Source organism: Rhipicephalus sanguineus, chromosome 6, assembly GCF_013339695.2.
Source record: "Rhipicephalus sanguineus isolate Rsan-2018 chromosome 6, BIME_Rsan_1.4, whole genome shotgun sequence".
Classification (NCBI taxonomy): Eukaryota; Metazoa; Arthropoda; class Arachnida; order Ixodida; family Ixodidae; genus Rhipicephalus; species Rhipicephalus sanguineus.
Genome location: NC_051181.1, coordinates 103,600,791 through 103,623,857, shown reverse-complemented (window position 1 = coordinate 103,623,857; position 23,067 = coordinate 103,600,791). Strand labels below are relative to the sequence as shown.

Genomic DNA, 23,067 nt, shown 5'->3' with positions numbered 1-23,067 from the left:
ATACGATTGTTCGTTCATTTCGAATAATTTAAATTCGTGTCAAAGTGAATTCAAATACTGTAATATTTGTTCGAATATTCAAAGTGCTTGAATATTTGCACCTGCCTACCTCACACTAGCGTATGGAGCACCCATGTACGCACGTGTTATGATTTCCAGACATACTGAAAACTCCAATGCAGTCCAAGATGAACAGGCACAAGCGATAAAAGAAAGTATGCAGATGACATAAAAACACATGCATAGAAGCGCAGTAGTTCATTTACTAGGCTTGATCATGAACAGAAATGTGGCTACTACTGCACAGATATGCTGCAAGCGTAGACAAACACAAATGAGTTGTGTATTACGTATTTACTCGACTGTAACGCGGCCACGATTGTAACACGAGGGGTGACTTTTCATTACATCTAGGAAGAAAAAATAGTTATTTTGGTATTCGATTGTAACGCGAGGGTCGACTTTAGGTGCAACGCTACATTCGAGTAAATACGGTAATTACAAATGATAGAAGTAGGTTTAATTTCCAGGTTTTTGAAGTCGACGTTTGGCAACATCAAGCTCATCAGCCAGTTCCGGAAAAGGCCTGAGGATGTTGAGTGCAGTGCTGAAGAGCAGGTGAGCTCTCTTTCCAACTCACTGCTGCTGCTGCGAAGCTTTCATGATGCTTTACAGGCTGCTGATTTATACACCTAGACTTTGTTATAATGAATTTGAAGGGGGAGCTGAAATTATATCCTCTGTTATAGCCATTATTTTGCTATATCCATTGCCCTTTACTGCAGTATGTACGTACACTCATAGCTCGATATAATGAACACAGATATCACGCATTATGGGTCATGACGAAGTAAATGAACAGTCTTGTCATAGATACAGTATCACAAAAATATACGTTTAATATGAATTTTTGGATTTAATGAAGTTATTTTCGTGTCAGATGCGACTTTGTTACAGTGAGGTTTCAGTATGCATACAGGGCTCAAAACGTGTAGAGAAGATGGTGTTGCGGCCTGAAATAATCTTATACAGCTACGTATGCTATGAAATTTTATTGAAGCTGCAAAAAAACCTTCGGCATTGGCATTCGGCTACTTCGTAGCACCTGGCGCAATGGCCTTTACGTTTGCTGCCTCCTGTTTCAGTGTGATAGTTTTTCACTTCGATTTCACACTCTACTCGTTTGTATGGCAACAATACCAGTGAAATGGTGGTGCAGTTAAACAGAGACAAGTGCAAAAAAACGTAGGTTGTAAACGAGCAGCACGTGGCTCACAACCAAGCGCATCAGCTTTTGCTGCCAATCGAGCTAGTTCCACTGTGGAACGACGCACAAGAGTGTAGTCCACTAAACCTTGCCACTTGGTTCAGCCGTCTTATGGCTTCCAAGGTGGATCCTGAGCTGATGCGATCTCGGAGGACATGCCTAGCCGCGCCAACGTTCTCAGCATTCGCAGACTGCCACAATGACAGAAGTGGATGCACTAGTGATTCTCACTGCTGCAGGAGTTTGTTGTTGTCACAGCAGGAGTTTGGCCACGTTTTATTACAGAGAACATTATTAACATTCACAGGTGTTTGACTTCTGGGTGGATTTCTTCGTCGCCAGTTATTCAGCAGACTTGGAGAACACCATACGGTTTCCCGTAAGTTCTTTGGCCAATATTGTATTAGTGGCCTCAAAATCATATGTTGTATCATGCTTGATGTCTACATCACATACATACCGCTTTTCCCAATCTGCCCCAGATTTTAATAATGGAACCGACTAAAGTGATGATGCCCAGCTACGTGACAGTGAACATGGGTGCCGAAGAGAAGTCCCTCGAGATCCAAAACGTCTGCATCGACACGCTTAGGGGAAACTGCCGCAAGATTCACAAGTGGCTCTTTAACGCTTCTTCAATCCGCAGTATTAGGTGAGTGAGCAGTGTTTGGGTACTCCTGAGATGCGAGACGCTGAGAGGGAAATGGTCAAACTTGCGGTTCCACTTCTTGCTTGCTTGCACCGCTGAGGAGTGAGATGAAAGTAAATGTGTTCGTGTTCCAGTTGAGACCGTCTTGAACTGCTAGAGGAATGACCGTCTTGAACTCCTAGAGGAATGCTATTGGGAAACAGTTAACCGTGTTGCCGGTGATGCATCTCGTAGCACATTTTACGGGTGAACGTCTCAGAATTTTTTTCTACTCTTAGGATTTCTGCCAAGCACACAGGGCTTCTTCACTACAGTGTGCTCATTTAATCTTGGAAGCCATGCCCACATTCTCATAAATTCCCACAAGCCTCTACTAAGCGGCACATGTTACTGGGTGATTCCACGAGATCGAACATGCAAGTCCAGTCGATATTTTTGTTTTGTCTGGTTTTTTTATATGTTATGTGGGTATATTGGAAGGGCATGGAACCGAAAGTATTATTTCCAAAAAATGATCCCAGCACGCCACAAAAATATTTGAAGGTGGCAGCGCGGCCTTCTCGCTATTGCTTAAGCAACATTTCCCGATTTTACGGGAGAATTTGATGCGTACTATAAAATGTTGTGGCGAAAATTTTTTCTACTGGTTTTAATACGCATCACTGTGAATTACATCCATGCTTTCGTTACGCTGTCCAAAAAATGAAAAAAACCTGAAAAAATGGCAAACTCAGCCCAAATAAAAAAAGTTTGCTATCTTCCATACGCCTTGGCACATTTCCTATTTTACTCAGAAACTTCAAAAATGTGTCAAATATAGGAAAATGTCTATGGAACATTTCTGCAAAAGAGTTTTCTTAGAGACAGCGTGAAAGATAAAAAGAAATAGTTAAGACTTTCTTTTCATCTTTCACGCTGTTTCTAGGAAAACAATTTTTTGCAGCAATGTTCTATAGACTTCTTTCTATATTTGACACATTTTTGAAGTTTCTGAGTAAAATAGGAAACGAGCCAAGGGCGCATGGAAGATAGCAAACTTTTTTTATTTGTGCCGAGTTTGCCATTTTTTCAGAATTTTTTCATTTTCCGGACAGCGTAAGGAAAGCATGGATGTAATTCACAGTGATGCGTATTAGAACCAGTAGGAAAAATTTTCGACACGACATTTATAGTGCGCATCAAGTTCGCCCGTGAAATGGGGAACTGTTGCTGTAAGCAACAGCGAGACACCCGCGCTGCCACCTTCAAATATTTTTTTGCTGCGCTGGGATCGTTTTTTTGGAAATAAGATTTTCGGTTCCATGCCCTTCCAATATACCCACGTAACATACAAAAAACCAGACAAAACAAAAATATCGACCGGACATGCATGTTCAATCTCTTGTGGAATTACCCTACTGTTCTGCCTCATACTCGTCCACATGAAAACTTCTTCACTGCAGACAGCCAAGCACTAATTTTCGACCTGAAAACTTGCCCATTGCAGTCAGTACAAGCGGGACGAACGGTGCCTCTTCCTGTATGTGCACCACAATTCAGACGACTTCCAGATGTTCTTTCCGACAGTGCCACTGAAGAACCGCTTCTACGACCTCGTCCTGGCACTGACAGAAAACCAGGAAGGAGTGGTTATGGACATAGACCTCGACGATGGATCAGGATGCATTCAGGTGTGGGGAACGTCACAACGCAATGTCTTATCACTCTGTTAGTACTTTATGTCTTTTATAAACTAGAGCAGCGCTCCACCTGAAAAACACTTTGGGCTCATGGCTGTCATTCTCGCGACATATTCAGAGCATGAATGGACATGTTTCTTATGCCTGTCAAACTAATACGCCTGATATTCATACAAGCAAATAGTGCAGGCATTCAGTAACTTGATTTTGAATTCATCTCTTAGCACTGTGCCAAAATTCACAAGCTCCAAAATATGTCCGTCTTTATTGCGGTAACTTATTGGGAGAGACTACACTGCCTTGCTGTTGCTGCTCAAAGTGTACACTACGGAGTGTAAGTTAGCGCGGAAGCTCTGTTTGTCTATGTTTTGCGAAAACGTTGCGACAAGAATGAGGTAGTCTTGTCGCAGCAACAACAGCACTTGACGTTCACTAACTTGGCAGTCCGGACTTGTTGTCATGTCGTCATGAGCAAAAGCTTTTCCGCTTTTTTAACAGCTCGATTGAGTGCAGAGGAAGACTACTGAGTGCAAATGAAGTTTTCATCGCTTTCGCTCTCTATCTTCTCTTTTGTGTTCCTTCATACTCACTTGTGGTATTCAAAAAATCTTTACTTAATGCATTCAAAGCCTCCTGCCTAAGTTTATTCTTCACGTGTGTTGGCTTTCGAACAGAGGCGAAGTCTGAAAAGTGGCAGCAATGTTCAGCCTAAAGCGTACTGGCAGCTCAGGTGTGGAGCACTTTGCTTCAAGGAGGCTCACACCCATGGGTCACACAGCGTCCTTACCGTCCTTCTAATCTCAACAGTGCCGATGTTGAAAATGGCAAATCACCCATTCGTTATTATCTGCATTTATCTTACCTTGGCGATTTCGACGCAGTTCGAGTACGAGACTGATGACCAGGGCCGACGCATTATCCTGGGCAAAGGCACGTACGGCGTGGTGTACGCGGCTCGCGACCTGACCACCCAGGTGAAGATTGCCGTCAAAGAGATTCCGGAGGCGAACCTGAGCGAAGTACAGCCCTTGCACGAGGAGATCAAGCTTCATGCCCAGTTGCACCACCGCAAGATAGTCCGCTACTACGGTTCCATCAGCGCGGATGGATTTGTCAAGATCTGCATGGAGCGAGTGCCCGGAGGTGAGCCCCATCAACAAGCTCCTTACTTGCCTGATCACTAGGGATGTGCAAATATGAGAAAACATAAAACATTGAACCTGTGGGGGATACTATCACCCCCTGTAAAGTTGTTTTTGCCTCATGCTGCCCGCGCGTCGCAGTTTGCATAGTTAGTTGCCGCCATGAGACATGGCGCTGTGGCGCCAGCAGTGCCGCCTGGCGGCAGTGAGGTTACGTGTGCGTATGAGGATGAGCACTCGGTCTCTGGGGTTTCGCGACGTTTGTGGACAAACATTTCTCGTGCGTGGGTCCGTGTGGATGATTCCGCAGCTCGGTCTGACAGAATCGTGTGGCGAGTCAAACGTTAGCGACGCCGTATTCGCAGTACATTGTATGCGTTATGTTGTTTTGTGTATGTTGTGTTGTACTGGCATTATGTATCTGGTTATTTAGCATGTTGCTATATAGTCGATACAACTTAAGAAGTCGGGAGAGGCCCCGCCCAGACGACCGAAGCGCGGCAGCCGATCGCCTCCGCGACTAAAGAAATAGTCCAGCTCATGCACGCACCGATGTCCTCCGAAGGCGAAACAACCGGCCGTCCTGCTCATGACGTCAGTCCCAAGTGCACGCCCATTGGTGCAGGCTTGTGTTCATCCGCCTTTGAGTGGTATAGCGGTTACGGTGCTCGGCTGCTGACCCGAAGGTCGCAGGTTCGATCCCGGCCGCAGCGGTCGCATTTCGATGGAGGCCCGTGTACTTAAATTTAAGTGCACGTTAAAGAACACCAGATGGTCAAAATTTCCTTAGCCCTCCACTACAGTGTCTCTCATAATCATATCGTGGGTTTGGGACGTAAAACCCCAGGTATTATTATTATTATCCACCTTTGAGGAGGAAATGCTGCTGACTTCTAAGTTGTGTCTGACTATAGTTATGTATTAGATTCGGCTGGCGAGTTTGCCGTTGTAAAAGCGTTTAATAAATGTACAGGTGTTTGTTTGTTGCGCCAATGGCATGACTGTGTTTGTTCTGAGAGCGGCGCTCTTTCAGACCCCAATAACCGAATGCAGTAAATTCCCATTAGTATGAGCTCTGCTATGCCAAATTCTTGGGTTTAGGGAACAATGGGGGAATGTTTGGTAGGTTTTCAGGGGTGTGTAAACGGTAATTTTTTAGACCAAATTGAATACAAACCAAGCACTACCAGAAGAAAATTGAATTGAATCCAATGTTGAATACTTTTCGAATAGTTTTTGAATGTAGAACAGCCATCTTCGCAATTAATATAAAATGATGGTCATATCCTAGTATTCATAATACTAGCAGAATTTAAAAGCCCTGTCCTTAGTCTTGTAGCTTGTAAAAAAAGTGTGATTGTGTGTGTGTTTGTAATGCGTAGTTTCAGTGTACCAGCACAGAATTGGAAGACCAACAGTGCTTTGTCCTTGTTGCCTCCTTCATCGTCATTGTTTGATTATGTGTGTGTGTATGTACTGAAAGTTTAGCTACAGATTGCCTGACAGGTTTCTTTACACAAGCCTTTGCAAGTAGGTTAAGCACGTTTGTGATGGCTTACTTTGCAGGGAGTCTGTCTCAGCTCCTGCGGTCAAAGTGGGGTCCCTTGAACAACGAGACTGCCATTGCCTTCTACACCAAGCAGATCTTGGAAGGTCTCAAGTACCTGGTGAGACCGTCGGGTCCCACTTAACCATTAATTATGATTAGTCAAGCTTTCGTTATAATCAAGTATTAAGTGTAGTGAATCAATTGTTATTCTTTCTGAGAGCCATAGAGATACATGTACAGTAAAATCTCGTTAATTCGACCCCCGTTAATTCGGAATTTCGGTTAATTCGGACGCGGCGTCTTGTCCCGTCCAAAATATGCATTGTTCTATGGCTGAGAACTCTCATTAATTCGGACAGATTTTGACCTCGCTTCGGTTAATTCGAACTCCCGACCGATGTCGGGTCGAGATGGGGAAGCAGCAGCGGATACCGCCACGGCCGCGGTTCGGATATAATTCGGATTCGCAGCCGAAATCGACGGCGCATCTAAACAACTTCAAGATCGAATCATGGCCTCCGAGATTTAAAACGAGGTAACGAGATCGGATTATGGCCTCCGAGATTTAAAACGTGGTAACGAGATCGGATTATAGCCTCCGAGATTTAAAACGAGCTTTGCATCTCGGAGGCACATACACAATGAAAGGCAGTGCATCGCTACTGTCATCGGCAACAGGCAACATGGCGACGGCCCGTCCGCGTTATCAACGCAATCAGCCACCAGTGGTGGATGATAAGAATAGCATAGAATATGGCATAAGGCATCGTTCCGCGATAGCACCCCTGGTGTTCCGCAACGTGCGCGGTGAAGCGTTGTGCAGGCCTGGCGTTCCGGACTTTCCGCACACCTTTCTACGCACGAGCCGTGCAACATTTTCAACACTGACGAGACAGCGCTGTTCTTTAAAGGGGTGGTGCCATCAAATTTCGAGGCTATAACAAGCCTGTTATGGGTTTCCTCTGTATGCAAGGGCATTCCACACGAAGGGTCGGACACAGCAAACGTTTAGAATATATTTTAATTCACTTCCAAAGTGTACCTAAATGCTCATTCTCCCGATAGAAACCCATCGCTAGCGCGCCAACACTGACGTAGATCTGTAGGATGGGCAACGAAAGTTGTAGTGACGTCACACCAAATCTGCTGTAGTAACGTGAGTGACCTCCGGACCTCCGCCACTTCCGCAACGTACGTACCGGCTGTAGTGAACTAGAATATATTCTAATTCACTATAGTACCGGCAAGCATCGGTTGCTACATCACTCGCCGAGTTTCGATCGCTTCCTGGCTATGTGCGTCACAGCCTTGTGTGGTCACGTGACCACGCCTCCTACACTTCTACGTCACTGCCCAACCTCGGCGCCCAGAAACCGAAACCGAAAGTTGTCCAAATCAAAAGGCGATATTAAATTATTTAGTGAGAATACATGAATCTTGGTGGGTGCATCATGCTTCCTGGAGCTATAGGAAACGCTTACAGCAAAGAACGCGCAAGCCACAAATTTGGTGGCACCACCCCTTTAAGGTTCTGCCTGACAAGACGATCGTGTTTAAGGGGGACCCGTGTGTCGGCGGGAAACGCAGTGAAGAGCGGGTGACGGTTCTTCTGGCTACGAACATGACCGGCACGGAGTGGCTGCCGCTGCTGGTGATAGGAAAGGCTGCGAAGCCAAGATGTTTTAAGAACATTAAGCAGCTGCCTGTCGACTACCGCTTTAATAGAAAGGCTTGGATGACGGCTGAAATATTTCAAGCCTGGCTGCGTCAGCTAGACCGCCGCTTTGGGGCACAGTGTGCGCGGACAGCCACCTTCAGGAACTTAGCAAAATTGTGATTTCCTTGCACGTTGCCTCCGCGAAGCAAACCGCGATCACAGACTTCTTTAAGAAATAAAAGTCTGGTGGTGGCGCGAACATTTTTCTAGTGTTTTGATCGTACTCGCGATAATTCGAACCCTCGGTTAATTCGGACATTCTCTCTGGTCCCGTGAAGTCCGAATTAACGGGGTTTTACTGTATTTGAATCCTCATTATTATGAAGTAATGTTGTCTTGTCAGTGGATACGACTAGATTTGTCTCCGAAACCGAAAATTACCTGTGCTTTCGCGACGACTGCATCATTTTCTTGCACTATTTGCCAAAAGAACTTACGAGCGGTGCCATTGCACGTGACGTGACAAGAGTGGAAAGTAAAGACGAGGACTATTAGATGTTTGTGAGGTAGACAGGCCAGTGGCTGTGTGTGCTCTTAATGTGATGGATTTGTTGTGTCACTACTTTAACAAGCATGACCATGGTGAGAATGAACTGGAGGCTATAGAAGCAGCAGAGAATGCAGTCATCTACTTAAAGAAGACTTGGCAGACAACAGTAACCGCCTGCTGTGCTGCAAATCACGCTTAATATTGCGTGACTTTGACTCTGCTTCTTAGCATTCAGTAGTTGCATCCCGTTTGCCGAGAGATATGGCCACTAAGGCTGGAAATTGTCTACAACGAAGTGAATTCTCATTATCAAATAACAAACTTTAACTATGTTGTTACCCTTTGCCCTTTCCCTGCCGTTGAAGAAGGCACAGGTTGAAAAGGCTTGCAGGGAGATAGCTAGGGTCTATTTGTGCATCACAAGAGATGTGTGATCATGAATCTTTAAAAGCCTTCGTCTAATAATGAGCTTCTGATTAGCTGATGACAATAAATGAAAAAGGATGACTGAAAACGTTTTAAGCTAGACTCATCAGACATATGGTGCTGCTGAAGAGTTTTGAGAGTACTACTGTGGTCTGCCAAATGAAAGAATATCTCATTCCTAGGGGAGATTAATACTGAATGTACCGTATTTTCTCACATATAACCCGCACCAAAAAACGGAAAAATGGGCTTAAAAAGTGGGGGTGCAGGTTATATGCAGGGGCGGGTTATATGCGAGAAAATACGGTACCTTTGAAGGAAAAGTGCTGAATGTAAGACTTTCTTATCATAATCATACAACGTGGGCTTTATGGTCCAGTGGAACGAAGAAATGGAAGTCGCAAGATGGTATTCTTCTGGCCATAGTGAAGTGTCTCGGTGAGCTTAAAAATGATGCATTAAAGGGGCCCTGCAACACTTTTCCAAGCAATCATCGAAGGAATTCATCAAGAGTTTATTGCCTCACGAATCGACTGCCTCAAGAATTTTTACAATCTGTCAAGTACAAGCAGAGTTACAGGAATTCGTCGCACGCTTTAATTAAGCGTTTTCTCTCTCCTTTCGTACCAGTTAGCGCGCTGAAGCTATGCACGGGGTGATTACGAAGGGGCAAGAAGCTACATCTATTCATGAGCACTTGTCATGACCTTGAGCGCTTTCTTTTCTCTCTTTTTTTTTTTTTTTCTTTGAATGCATTGCTTACTTTTAGTGTGATTGTGTGCGCACACATGGGCACGTCGCAGCATCCCGTGGCGGCGCCGATAACCATGCAGCTCACAATGCTCAAATCAGTCGATGGCCCTGGACTTTGTGCTTATGACGCGGTCGTTTCGGATTGTGGCATCATTTGTCAAGCGGAGAGCGAATGATTTCTAGCTGACTGAGAATGAATTGTGAATTCCAGGCCACGTGCTGTGCTATAATGTTTGGCTCATACGTTCTCAGGAGTCTTGACCGTTGATTGGCAGCGTTTTCTGACCATGCTCAAAAAGTGTTGCAGGGCCCCTTTAATTTATTTCACTGGTGCTCACACTGTACTCGCACTGTTACCAGGAGTCATTAGCGACTCTGTGACACCTAACAGTGACATGACTTTGCTTTTGTGTTATGCTACAAATACAACAGAAGGCTTTAATTTGGTTGTTCCCCCTATTCAAATATGAGACGATAATTGGCGAGCACTCATCCATGCGTAATTTGTAATTGCCCGACTTTTAGTCAGAATGCATGATGGTGCATGGAACATCACTTCTTCAATTTTCTGCGCATTCACTTACTGTTGAAACTTTGGTCATCTCTTTCTCTATTTCAGCATGACCAGCGAATAGTGCATCGCGACATCAAAGGTGACAATGTGCTGGTGAACACGTACAGTGGTGGCATCAAGATTACAGACTTTGGCACCTCGAAGCGCCTTGCTGGGATGAACATGGTTACAGGCACATTCACAGGTTGGTTTCAATACAGAGAGGTGGCTGATACCATTCACTGTGAATGCAGTGCTTACATTGACAACCCATGGCTGGCTGCTCAGCACAAAAAGTAGGGGCGGGGGCCAAGTATTTTAATAATGAGGCCATTGTGGACAGGCTTGTTTAATGAGTGCAGTGGTTCGTTTTGCTTTTTTTGCTGCGTAACGCTGCTGTCAGTGTCTATATTTCAGTTCCCTGATATTGGCAGGATTTGCAAGGAGGTCATTGCTAAAGCTGCTGCCTTAGGCCATAGGTCACATTACCTTTTTAGTAGGGGTGTGCGAATATTCGAAATTTCGAATATTTTTCTAATAGTGTTTGCTATTCGATTCAGTTCACACTGGAATTTCACTATTCGAACTATTCGAACTTCCCAAAAACAAATACGGTCAACGTCCGATTAAAAGTGACCCCTTCAGATTTTCAGTATGCTTCACCTCATTACAATCTCATATTGCGGCAAAGCTGCCTTTCAAGCTCCGTTACTGTCGAACTTAGCCAAGACACAGCCAACGTCCAATTGAAAGTGACACCTTCAGAGTTTCAGTATGCTTCACCTCATTACACTCTCGTATTGCGGCAAAGCTGCCTTTCAAGCACCGTTACGGTTGAATTTAGCCAAGACACAGTCAATGTCCGATTAGAAGTGGTCCCTAGATTTTTCAATATGCTTCACCTCGTCACACCCCGCTATTGCGGCAAAGCTGCCTTTCAAACTCCGCTGAGGTCGTCAATGTATTAACTCAAGAAAACGCTGGTTCAAACTAGGAGATGAAAGATGTGGCAAAGGTTGGGGCTCAAATAATGGTGTTTCGGACCTGAAATTTGGGCAGGAAGTCCGAAAAATCGAAAGCCGGAGCTTTTTAGCATCCAAAATTTCAGATGTTCTTATATATCGACGTCTACGAGGCAGATTTGGAACTCTGGACTTGAAGGGAGCACACCCTTCTCCGCCACATCAGCTGGGCTTCCAAGAAGTTGAAAGAGGAGGAGAGGCTGAGGAAATGGCATCTTTGCCTATCGCGTGTAAAGTGTTGTCGGCAACACTTTGGTTGCACTAAATCATGTACATAAATACACTTCGGCCTCTACATTGCCTCATTCTTGAATAGTAATTTGCAACTTGAGTAATTTGCAACTGAAAGTTCAGTTGAGCATTAGATGTGCTTGATGTGCAAGTGTTCATGTCACACTGATATAGCACGGACTGAACAACTTTTTGTAACCATTGGTGTCAATTTCCTTGCTCAGGGACCTTCCAGTACATGGCACCTGAAGTGATTGACAATGGCCAGAGGGGTTACGGGGCACCGGTGAGTGTACCATCATGTACAGAACTTGGAACTGTCCTTGTCATTTTCTATCAAAAATGCATAACTTGCTGCCTCTCTCTTGGAGTGGAGGTGTACATTGTTCTGCTGATGTCCTGGCTTTGTGCACTCTGTGCAGGCTGACATCTGGTCTCTGGGATGTACTGTGGTAGAGATGGCCACTGGCAAGACACCCTTCATCGAGGTCTGTTCTCCTTGCCCACTTTGACCAGGATTGGTGAACTTAGTAGACCTATTGTGTTGTGCAGTACTTGCCCCGGGGTTCTTTCGACCTGAGCTTTTTCTTGGGTGCTCTAGTGCCAAGTTTGTCTACTTAAATGTCGGATGTCAGAGTGGCACGAACTGTGGCACTGCGTCATGTGGAAGTTGCTGAATAACTGTGATGGTCTTTTCTCGAGCTTCATAAGGCATGTTACTGGCCCTTGTGCTGCATTATTGGTTGTAGTTACTGCATTTAGAGACTGATGGATTGCAGAAGCAGCTTGCTTGCTTGAATTTGGTGCCAGTATAGGATGAAAGTAGGGCTACTTAGTATTCATTTTCAGTGACAATAACTTTAAGCAGAATTCGGATGAACACAGCACAAGGATGATATTCTAAATCACTCACTTTCAGGGGTGTGACCACTTCACTTAGATTTTGCTAGACTAATACAGAGTACATTGTGCTTTGTGGGTTACGCCATTCGTGGTACAGTGCCAAGCATACTGTGTTCGCACACTATCGGGAATATTGCTGCCTGTTGACGGTGTCTAATGAAAGTCGTACAAAACTTCGTAAAAGTGTCTGTATCCCCGAAAGGGATTTTGAGATTGCCGCTCCAGGGTTCAGAGTCGTGTGGTTAGCTTTCTGCGTGACCCTTTAAAATCACCACCTGGTGCCCTACGGCTAAGTTGTCCGAACAATGAGCCAAGCATGCCTAATGGGCACGCAAGACTATCTAAGCTCTAGAGAAAAGCGTGAGGGGATCTGTCGGATTTGATATTGTGTTAGTCACAACTGTATGAAGAAATTAACAGTGAAATTAGAAAGAGGATAGGGTAAATTAATTTATGTGTTTGTTTGAATGCAAATGTAGGAGTCAGGGAAAGGATGTGCAAATAACTTGTTGCAGGGGTGGTTCATCATCTGCATCGTGCGTGCGGGGCTTACTAGTGAGGCAACCAGAATGGCAGCCCTCCCTTTTGCATTATTGAGTATACACTGAAACCTCGTTATAACAAACACGGATATAACGAACTATCGGTTATAACGAAGTAAATGAAGAATGGTCTTGTCATAGCTACTGTGTTACAAATAAACGTTTATAACGAATTTTCGGATATAACAAAGTTATTTTCGTAGCAGATGCGACTTTGTTATATGAGGTTTGAGTGTATTTGTATAGTATGTGCAGTATTCACCTTGGGAGTGTTTGGCTTTTTGCTCAAATAGGGCTTGGTCTTTTTAGTATGCATGAATGGGTTGTAGTTGATGAAAACTGGTAGTCGATGGCAATTTTTGCAAAACCGCATGTCCTTTAATAAAAACAACACTATTATGGGCTGGCTAGAAAAGGCAGAATTTCAGAATGAGAGCTGTGAGAAGTCGGGTGTCTTTGCTGATGTTATGTTGCGCATATGAGGATTCCAACGGCTAATCAAGAGAAGTGCACCTCACTTTTCAGAAGCATGGTAGCATAGACTGTTTTCACGTCATTCTATACTTTTTCATTTCCTTACACCTTCTGTGAATCGCTTGCCATCAGCAAGCTCGTCGAGAAAACTCTGGCATTTAAGGGCCGCTAAACCACCCAGAGGTTGAAATTTAGTTGTGGTGTGACAGTTGTACACAAGTCTACAACGAACACATAGCTGTGAGAATTTTTCTAAAGAGTGCCATTATAGCGGAGTTGCACGCATTTGATGATCGAAACGCAGCGATCGCTCGTTTCACTCTTTCCTTCGCTACCCTCCACTCATCGGCTGGCCTTCTCTCCCAAAGCCGCTTTGCCCTCCTCACCGAGTGCCCCTCCCAATCTCGTGTGACGTACTGTCATCGCTGATGTGCTCTTCGAAACAGCGTGCACTTCGGGTAACCGCTGTTGTTGCTGTGCCGGCCCGTGCTCCTACAAATCGTGCCGATATGGACCCTGCATTGTGCGCACGCCTTCAAAGGATCAGCAACGTGATGGGCCCATATGGCGACACACTGTGTTGGAACACCTACGCTCGAGATGAGGAGCCAAGCACCGCACACCAATGCATGAAAGCCATCTCAAAACACTGTGGATTCAGTTCACGCAGCTTATCAGACTGCTAGGCGGGATTGTGTTGTTACACTAGTGATTTGGCAGTTTCGTTACGGGCTACAGTTGCCAATTTGCAAGCGCACACACGTGCGCAACACGACAAAGAACAGCAAGGAGCGCAGGCAGCTACTTGCAGACTAACCGGAAGCCTTAGGTTCTTGTTTGACCAATCGCAGCACCGCTTGCAGGCTGCATCACAGATTCAACATGTTGATGTCACGCACGTCATTGGGGAGGCCGGAAAGGCCCGGAGAGGAGAAGGGATTGTTTCTTGGAACACGTGGCGCGCCCGCGGCTTTTAGCGCTGCCAAGTTGCCAAGTGTGGCATTGCTAATTGTGATGGCATTCTGCACACGATGCGCGTGTTTACTTGAAATGTTTGAAAAAATATCGCAGGTGGTTTAGGGGCCCTTTAAGCTCACGTTAAGCTGCAAGAGCTGCAGTTTTGCAAAGGACCTGTTGTCTGTTTCGTTTCAGCTTGGCACACCGCAGGCAGCCATGTTTAAAGTGGGCTGCTTCAAGATCCACCCAGAGATCCCATCATCCTTATCAGAGAAAGCCCAGAAGTTCATAAAGAGGTGAGAGATCGTGGAAGAAGTAGGGATGGGAGAGTCATTGATATTGCATTGCATTAACAAGGTTTGGTGTAGCGTGATACTAAGCATAGACCGCTTATAACGAAAGTCGCCGGAGTCGCGAATATCCGCACTATAAGCGGTACCGCACTATAACCAAAACAACATTTTTGGAAGGTTGCACGTGTGCAAAACATGACCAACGGGTAGGCGCGCGATTCCGACTATCGAGGCATGCGACTGGGACGTCAGTTTGCGTCTGCTTACATTTGGAAATGTTGAACGGTTAGCGTCCGCGGTACTGCGGTGCCGACATAACGAACGCGGAAAAAATGCGCCGTCACGGGAAGTCACCGCGGTAGCACACTGCGCGTGCACCATGTCGAAAACGGCGTCGACCACAAACCACCACTCGAGCGTTTCACACGCACGCTCGCGTTTTCGTTAAAGATGTAAGTCACCCCTTCTAAATGCAACAACTGCAAAATGTTTCATTGACTCGGCACCAAACCGCAACTTCTGTAGTCCGCGGCCACCGACATGGCAGCTAGCGCTCGTTAGGCCTAGCGTGCGCGTTGCAACTTGGCATGCCGCCGCGAGAAGCTTGCCCTAGGCAACACGGAGATCGGGCGTCAAAGAGATCGCACTCGCGAGCTAAACCGAGGGCATCACGCGTGAAACGAAGTTTCGGTTCGCGGTCAGGAGAACAGCCGCGGCAACTATCCTGAAAAAGTCTCTCAAGCTTGTAAGTCCGCCTGTTGGTGGCAAAGGCGAAAGCTCAATCGCGTCTAAAAACATTGTTACTTGCGGGGGAATCGAGGTTGCACGCGCGATATCTGCGCTCTACGACGAAGCAACTATTTTCCCGACGGAGACAAATAGCGGTAACGCGCTCTTGATGCGGACGCGGGCGCCCGTACGTAGCGGAGCGCGCATGTCATGCGGCCGGGGCAAAGCGCGCATGTCAAGGGGGCAAAGGCTTCTCCGTCGGCCACGCACCCGCTCCCCCTCCTCACACCACGCACCCGCGCCGGGCTGCTGTCCCCCACCGCCATCCCCTTTTTTTTTCTTCCCCCGCTCCTTGTTCGTTCGTTCCGCGTCCGCTCCTCCTTCCTAACGCCGTCGCCGCTCTCTCCCCCGCCGGCGCATCTCCGCTTAGAAGCACGCTCGCTCCCTCGCATCTCTGAGAACGTTCCGGCAGCCGCATTATAACCGGTCTTTCATCTCGGGGGACTGCACAATAAGCGGTATGCGTATACATGGAGTTCTATGGGAGGGTAAACGGGAGTCAGAAAAAACCGCATTATAGCCGGTACTGCACTGTAAGCGGTTACGTTATAAGTGGTCTGAGCTGTAATTGGTTTGCAGCTTTTACGTCAGACCTTTCTAACAGGGGTGTAATGCACTATGCCTGTGTGGTGTCAGCATTGTAGTATCATCATAGTATAATTCTTTATCAACGTCACATGCACTTTCAACTTCATTGTAGAGCAGCAAAGGACAGTGTCATGTTTCATCATATGTTTGCTTGTTTTCTTGTGTACTTGTCCTTTGCCATGCTATGATTTTTTCAGACGGCATACCAAGAACCCCGTGTAGCCGCCCTTATTAACGTCACATGCACATTTTGTCTGACACATTGCTTGGTGAAGATGTGAACAGAGATACAGTGCATGGGAATGAGTTACTCCAAGAACACTAATTTTGTGGATGCGACAAACTAATATTGACAAAACTTTTAAAAAGAAACAAATAAATGACATTAAATACAGGAATACTCCTTTTTTTAGCATATTTGTCTTCAGCAGTCTCTCTTGCAGCACAATATCCGTGAAGAATAGTGTCCTAAAGGTGTGCAAACATTACGCTACACTTTAGGTAACGCTGTATGTACATAATGAACCAGTAAGGAGCGTCATTACTGGGAATGCCAGGAGCACCCTGCTGTCATGGGTGGTGTGTCTGTAACTCGCGCCACTTCCACCGACACCTCAAAGATGCTGCCACTCAGCAGCTGTAAAGCTTTGGCATATTAACTGTTGTGCTAGCAATTGTGCTCATGCCACACAGGAACAGTGTAACTGTGGTTGCAGACAGGAACGGCACAGGCCTTGTTTAGTGGTAGTGCATCCATGGCCAGCGTTTCAAGCGTTAAATGATATCAAGCCAGTGATGGAAGTGCTGCTCCAATTGCTCCAAACTGCTCCAAAAGGGAAGTGCTGCTCCATGCTGCTCCAAACTGTAATTTTTGTTAGTAACTGCTCCTAACCTGCTCCAAAATGGCACTGGGAAGCTGAAAACAATGCACTTTAACCGTGTGATCATCCAGCAAGCCTAAACAAAACCAAAAACAAGCTGTATACTATCATCCTAGTATGCCGCTTGTATACTAGCTGCATAACAGCATTGTCAATATATATCTCATTTAGCAATATATTTGTACAATCGGCGTCAAATGAAACCCGAACAGCGGCAAGCATTCGCAGTGGTATATAGTTCGCGCCGTCCGGTTATTACCATGGACCGGCGCGCATATATGCGCAGTGCTGCCCAACCGAATGCGCAGGCCTGTTCATGGTGATAACTGGACGGCGCGCACTATACCACTGCAAATGCTTGCCGCTGTTCGGGTTTCATTTGACGCCAATGATACCTGACAAGCAGACTGTTTTGGTGAAATGTGTGCGAGATTAGTTCAATGTCATACTGATTAATAACTGCCGCTGTTACAAATGTGATGTGTGACTGACATTTATCGCTTTATCAGCTTCGACCTCCATTATGCCACAAAAACAGGCATTTTAAGTGCATAGCTAGCTCATTAGTTGCTTCTTTTTTTAATTTTCAGTGCAGGCTATTTTGGTGAAGTATGAAAATAACAGATTGCTTTGATCTCGTACCATTTATAAGCTGCTTCTTTGGCGATGGTCATATGTGATTGTGGTTACTTTTATCATTTGGTGTTCAGCTTTATCGCTTTTATGGAATTTCTGCCACAAGTACTGGCATTTTAAATATGTAGCTTTTAAATATATAGCATTTTAAATATATAGTGTTCAGTGACCATCCATCTGCTTAATTATGTTTCCTGCAATTATTGTATGTGCATTATGTTTAATAATAAATATTAATGTTCATGAAATGCTTTAATGATGCTTTAAACTCCGGGAGTTGCACAGAATATTTTGCCATCAGCTCCAAAAACACCGATTGCTGCTCCAAAGCAGCATTTTTTCTGCTCCAGAATATGCTCCAAAAAACAAAATGTCGCGTCCATCACTGTCAAGCTCATCAATACAGCCTATGCAAGCTACCCAAAGCACAAAGTTCAGGGGACTGATTCACTCATATATTCTTTGTGTAACGTTCCCAAAGACTCGTAGTACATTTAGTGTGCCTTCATTTGTTGCTTGTCAGACAGGTGCAGCTCTGAAAACCACGCAACACGTAGCTTCAGGATGTCCTGAGCCCGTAAGAGGCCCCATGTTCAAATCGCATGTGAATTATGACACATTATTCTAGTTTTTCCAAGACTGGGGGTGTAGGCAGGTGCTCATAGGTGTACATATAATTGTCATGTTTGATCACAGTGTGGATTATATCATTTGTGTGTGAGCACCTGCATAATGTGTCAGGTTTTCAACCAAGCTGAAATCACCGGCTTCTCGCTGACGCCAGCATCTGTTTTATCAATAGGATCTTTTACATTGTTGATTGCTTTTAAGGAAGCAGAGTTGGGAAAACCCTAAATGGAGGTAGGCAATCGTGAAATGCTGCTTGCCGCTTTGCCGTGCAGGTGCTTTGAACCGGACCCTGCCAAACGGGCCACTGCTGCTGAACTTTTGGAAGACCCGTTCATAACAGAGTGAGTAAGACCTGATGTCTCCTCATTGCCTTTCTTCCCTTGTCTGGAATAGTTGGTCTTTGCATTAAGATGACTCGATGATTAGTTTGAAAGTTACTCTTTGATTTTTTACCTGGCACATTTACTGAATCGTAACATTACTTGAGGGACAACTTTCTGGTCGCATGAAATGAGAAATACTGAAATCATGAACCTACCGTGAAGAATCTAACTAATCTAATTGAAAGCAAAACAGTACAGGCGTTCAAGAAATCACAGGTTGAAATGAGTTCACTCTTCACAGTCTGAAAAGCAGCAGCTTTCCTTGGGTGATCTTCTCAGGTGGCCAACTGCAGATATAGTATAAATTTCACAAAATAGTATCGCATGAGTTGGCACAGAACAAATCGGTGACTTTTTTTTTGGCACTGGGGCATGCCTGCTGCCTTAGCACAGTTACAAGTGTGCTGACAGCCACATACTCTGAGGGCTTTGATGCCGAAACAGGCCGAGGTCTCACTAAAGCAAACCTACATCCAAAAGTGACTTCTCTAGATATGCCACCTTTCTAGCATTTCTGAGGTGCCCCCAGATTGTTTTATTCGAGAGGCTGTATCATTTTATAGGGCAATTAAAGCAGTAACTAAGGCAATTAAAGGAGTAACTAGGCTGACAACACTGGCAGTTGCAGTAGCGAGTCGTGGCAGCAGCTGCATAGAGCTTTTCATTGTAGTAAAGCTAGAAGTAATGAATGCTGAGGAAGAATAGTGCAGTAAATGAATGCACAAGAACGAAAAATGTGATACATTTTTGTTTTTTCCTTTTTGTTGCTTGTTTTTCGCAATGTTCTTTGTCAGCAGTAAAGGTAAAAAGGAAGAGGTGCGTCCTTCTGTCTCGTTCTAGACTCCCTTGATTTCCTTTTGTCTTTTTTTCAGTAGCAAAAAGAAAACGCGGCCTGCTGCACCTGACTTCAGCCGAAGCATATCAGGTGATTCTCCTGTATTTTGCTCTGCGGTGTACCATTGTTACGTGAGCACTTTTGATTGCGATCAGGGCGCACCCTGTTTAGGTGCTGGCAAACGGTGACTTTTAATCACGATGAGGCCTGATCAAGATCAAGACAATCACAATCTGGCTCCCAGATCATGATTTGACTAGAGAATTTCTTTTCTGGCATTCATTTTGTGGGCACCATGGGTCTTTGGATCTTAACCTTTTGACGTTTCTAAATTTGACTTGATGCTTACATACAGGTCGCATGCTTTGATTCCCAGATACGTGTGAATGCTTGTTCTACGTGTTTCGCATATGCGCAGCATCTGAACAATGTTTGGATCACCTATTAGGTGTAGTACAGATTGTAATGTGGATAGTACTAGTCACGACCCCGGTGACTTGTGTTGTAAGTGGTGTACTATGCTGTATTGGTCATGTATTTAAATACTTGTTATGTCACTGTGATGTGAACTTGGACAACTTGGAAATTTTGTTGCAGTTAGCGTTCATTGTGTTCTGGAAACTGGACCAGCGAGAAGTTCTAGCCGTTACGTCTTGTCTGAAATGGTAGATGTGGGAGATGTGTGTTGTACCGCAGTTCCGGCCGATCGTGTACACAAGATGGACAAGCCGGAACGGATGTCTCGGTTCGCCAGCACTGGGGAGGACGGGTCAGTGTCCCTTTGCTTGTGTTTAAAAAAACAGTTGGATTACAGCACGCATGCCCGTTGTGTTTTCTTTTTTTAGTTATGGCCAAGTTCACAACAAGTCCTTGTTTTCCTTCGGTGTTTATGATTTTGAGCCTTGTGCTTTTTATGTGGCTTGCGCATTTGCTTGTGGCTTTTTTCTTTTTGCTGCTGCTTTTGGACAAAAAGGTCCTGCGGAACAAGTACCAGGCTGTGTGGGTATGTTTTTGAGTCCCGATCCATTTTCCAGGGGCAGGTGTTGGCGGATGAAGGCAGTAGCGTGGCTGTTTTGTAAGAGTGGAACTTGAGGTGTTGCTCACGTGGTGTGGGCATCTTCTGTAGTTCTTGGATGTTTCTTGTGATACTTGGTGGCATCATGAAACTTCGCGCCGAGAATTTGGGCATGCCTTGCCCCCAAACAATGACCGTCATGTGTCTCGCATTTCCTTTCTTAAAAACTCTGTACTCGTTACTTTCCTGCCAAGAATGCTGTCATGATGATGCTCACACCACTTGTGACCTGTAATACCTGGCATTAAAGGGACTGTCTACCGCTCAGAAAAAGTTTTTTGATTGTGGTGAGAATGAGAAGATTGTTTGTCACATCGAAGGCAACGAGCATGCTTTTGTTCAATAAAAAAGGAATTATGTTTTTAATTTGGCTCTGAAAATCATTAAAGTATGACCGCTAGCATCATACAGCAATTGGTTTCAATCTATTGGTAGAAGCAAAAAACTCTCGCAGGTAGAGTTATTTTGCTTGAAAACAAATACGTATAACTTAAAATTGTATGTTACGCACTTTTGGCAGCTTCCCTTTTCGTCAAAGAGTAATTCTTGCTTTTTTCGTCGCGCATTCTAAGATGCGCTCGGTGGTGATGCTGGCGACACATTTGCCTGCCTGCCTACGGCAGAGAAACGTGAGCCACCCGAGCACAGCGTCCGGCGCCACTCAGAAAAAAAACGTCTTGGGCGAAGAGCAGTGCAACTGACTTCAGGGAATTTTTGAACCATGTCTGTGATTCCTTTTCTTAAAAGCAGTAAAACTACGCTGAAGCGACATGACAGCCGTGTTGGCTGTCATGTCGCTTATGCAACACAGAACACCTAGACATAATTGAAAAACAGCAAGGACCTTCTTTTCTTCTGTGAAGCACATCTCATGTTCATTTTAGTTGCACGTTAGGCATTAGTGGAACCACTGCAGTTCGTTTCACAATGCTGGCATACCAGTGTTGCTGGAGCAGACCAAGTTTTCCACTCGACTGCAGTGGTTTTTCAGGCTGAATAAACAAAGCTTGAGAGACTGTGGTAATAATACTTTATTATTTGACAGTTTGTGAGCTCTAAACGACCATTACTGCAATCGTTTTATCATTAAACAAAACCTAATTAAGCCTGCAAGAACTGCATGTGGTTCCAGTTTTGAACTTTTGCCAGCACAACGATTGTCATCGCGTGCAGTAACCAATGTTGCAGGCGTCCCTGCACTATTTGAAGATGACAGAACGTAGATAGAAAAATTCCTTTTTTAAAAATTTCTGCCCGCTTTCCAGAGAAACCGCTGCAAGGTTGGACACTTCAGACTGTATGCTTCGTATTGCGACACAAAACAGAAAAGCAATAAAGCACGGTAGACAGTCCCTTTAAGGGGGGACATGGGTTGTGGAGACCATAAAATCATCAAAGAAAAAAGTGTTTTTTAAATTATATTATTGACATCTACAGCTATTATTTCGCATGTAAAGCCAAAGAGAAGTCTTATAAGACCAGTATTTCATCTGCAGTTTAGATCTGTGCAACGAGTACGAGCTGAACGTTAAATGTTTTTGGGTCATTTATTTAGCTTGTCGGAGTGATATCTCATGATCTAGAACAGCTAGAGCTGTAATTACTTTTTTAACATAAAGCCCAAGCTGTGTATCACAAAGTGCTGAGAGCAGAATTCTAATTTTCTGCTCATAGATTTTTTAAAATTGATATTGTTTTTTCTTTACGGTAGTCATGGTACAAACATTGAATTTCGATCATCTGCAGAATAACTAGTTATGATCCGATCTGAAAACTGTTTGCAGCGTTGCACTTATTGCATGTAGTAGTATCTAGCTATCTGATAATATTCACTTTCTGCTGAACGGCTTTTCTCCTATTGTCTCCGGAAACAATAGAGAGGCAGCTTTGTGTGTCTCGTAAACCAGTTTGCTTACAAGAAAAATTATTGTATATTTGAAATCGGCATGAAAAACCAAACAAGTCCATTTAATTTCATCAGGTTTGGACATAAGATACAGAAAATATCTCCACACACCATGTCCCCCCTTAAAGAAAGGAAAGGTAGACGGATAGCGTATAGTTGGAGGAAAAGGTAAGCCTCCTTGAGTGCAGACATTTTTTGGACTAGCATGTGGGCATTTGTGGCGTTTTTTTTTTTTTTTCGAAGTGAGCTAAATCCAGAAACGGAAACTAGCTCAAATATTGCTCCATTGGCAAGTACATTCTCTCAACTTTCCTCTAAAAGAGTTATCAGAACGAAATGGGTCAAATACCAACAGCTACGTGTGCTCACAGATCTCGTTTCAAAATAAAAATGAGTCAGATCCATGCGCTGTATGGATCGAAATGAGTCAAATCCAGTATGCCAATAGTAGAGCGCTTCAGCGATCACGTGATTCAGCAAACATGGAAGCCTCTGTGTGATTTCCCGCCGAGCCTGACTGCTCTGCCTGTTTTCTGGGTGTTTCTGCAAGTTTTTTTTTGCCCTTTTGGAGCTGGATTATCATGGATTCTGATGGAAGTGAAGAGATCGGTGAGAGATCTGTCCCCAGACGTCGACGACGTCGTGAACAGAAGCAATGTCGACGCCGGCGAAGCAAGAATGTGCCGTTGCCGGAATT

General features: G+C 44.7%; 1 protein-coding gene across 4 annotated transcripts in view; it reads left to right on the top strand.

The window, feature by feature from the left end:
• Window positions 1–23,067, top strand: part of LOC119396072 (mitogen-activated protein kinase kinase kinase 15) — a 101,502-nt gene that overhangs the window by 51,528 nt on the left and 26,907 nt on the right. For 3 of the 4 annotated variants that reach the window (XM_037663148.2, XM_037663147.2, XM_037663141.2), the window contains exons 11-23: window positions 531–618; window positions 1,575–1,646; window positions 1,750–1,919; window positions 3,403–3,586; window positions 4,477–4,738; window positions 6,304–6,404; window positions 10,292–10,430; window positions 11,703–11,764; window positions 11,901–11,966; window positions 14,550–14,650; window positions 18,444–18,512; window positions 19,427–19,479; window positions 20,086–20,158. In XM_037663148.2, coding sequence (XP_037519076.1) covers window positions 531–618; window positions 1,575–1,646; window positions 1,750–1,919; window positions 3,403–3,586; window positions 4,477–4,738; window positions 6,304–6,404; window positions 10,292–10,430; window positions 11,703–11,764; window positions 11,901–11,966; window positions 14,550–14,650; window positions 18,444–18,512; window positions 19,427–19,479; window positions 20,086–20,158 — 1,440 coding nt within the window. The remainder of the gene's footprint in view (window positions 1–530; window positions 619–1,574; window positions 1,647–1,749; window positions 1,920–3,402; window positions 3,587–4,476; window positions 4,739–6,303; window positions 6,405–10,291; window positions 10,431–11,702; window positions 11,765–11,900; window positions 11,967–14,549; window positions 14,651–18,443; window positions 18,513–19,426; window positions 19,480–20,085; window positions 20,159–23,067) is intronic. The other variant, XM_037663143.2, reaches the window with a different exon arrangement.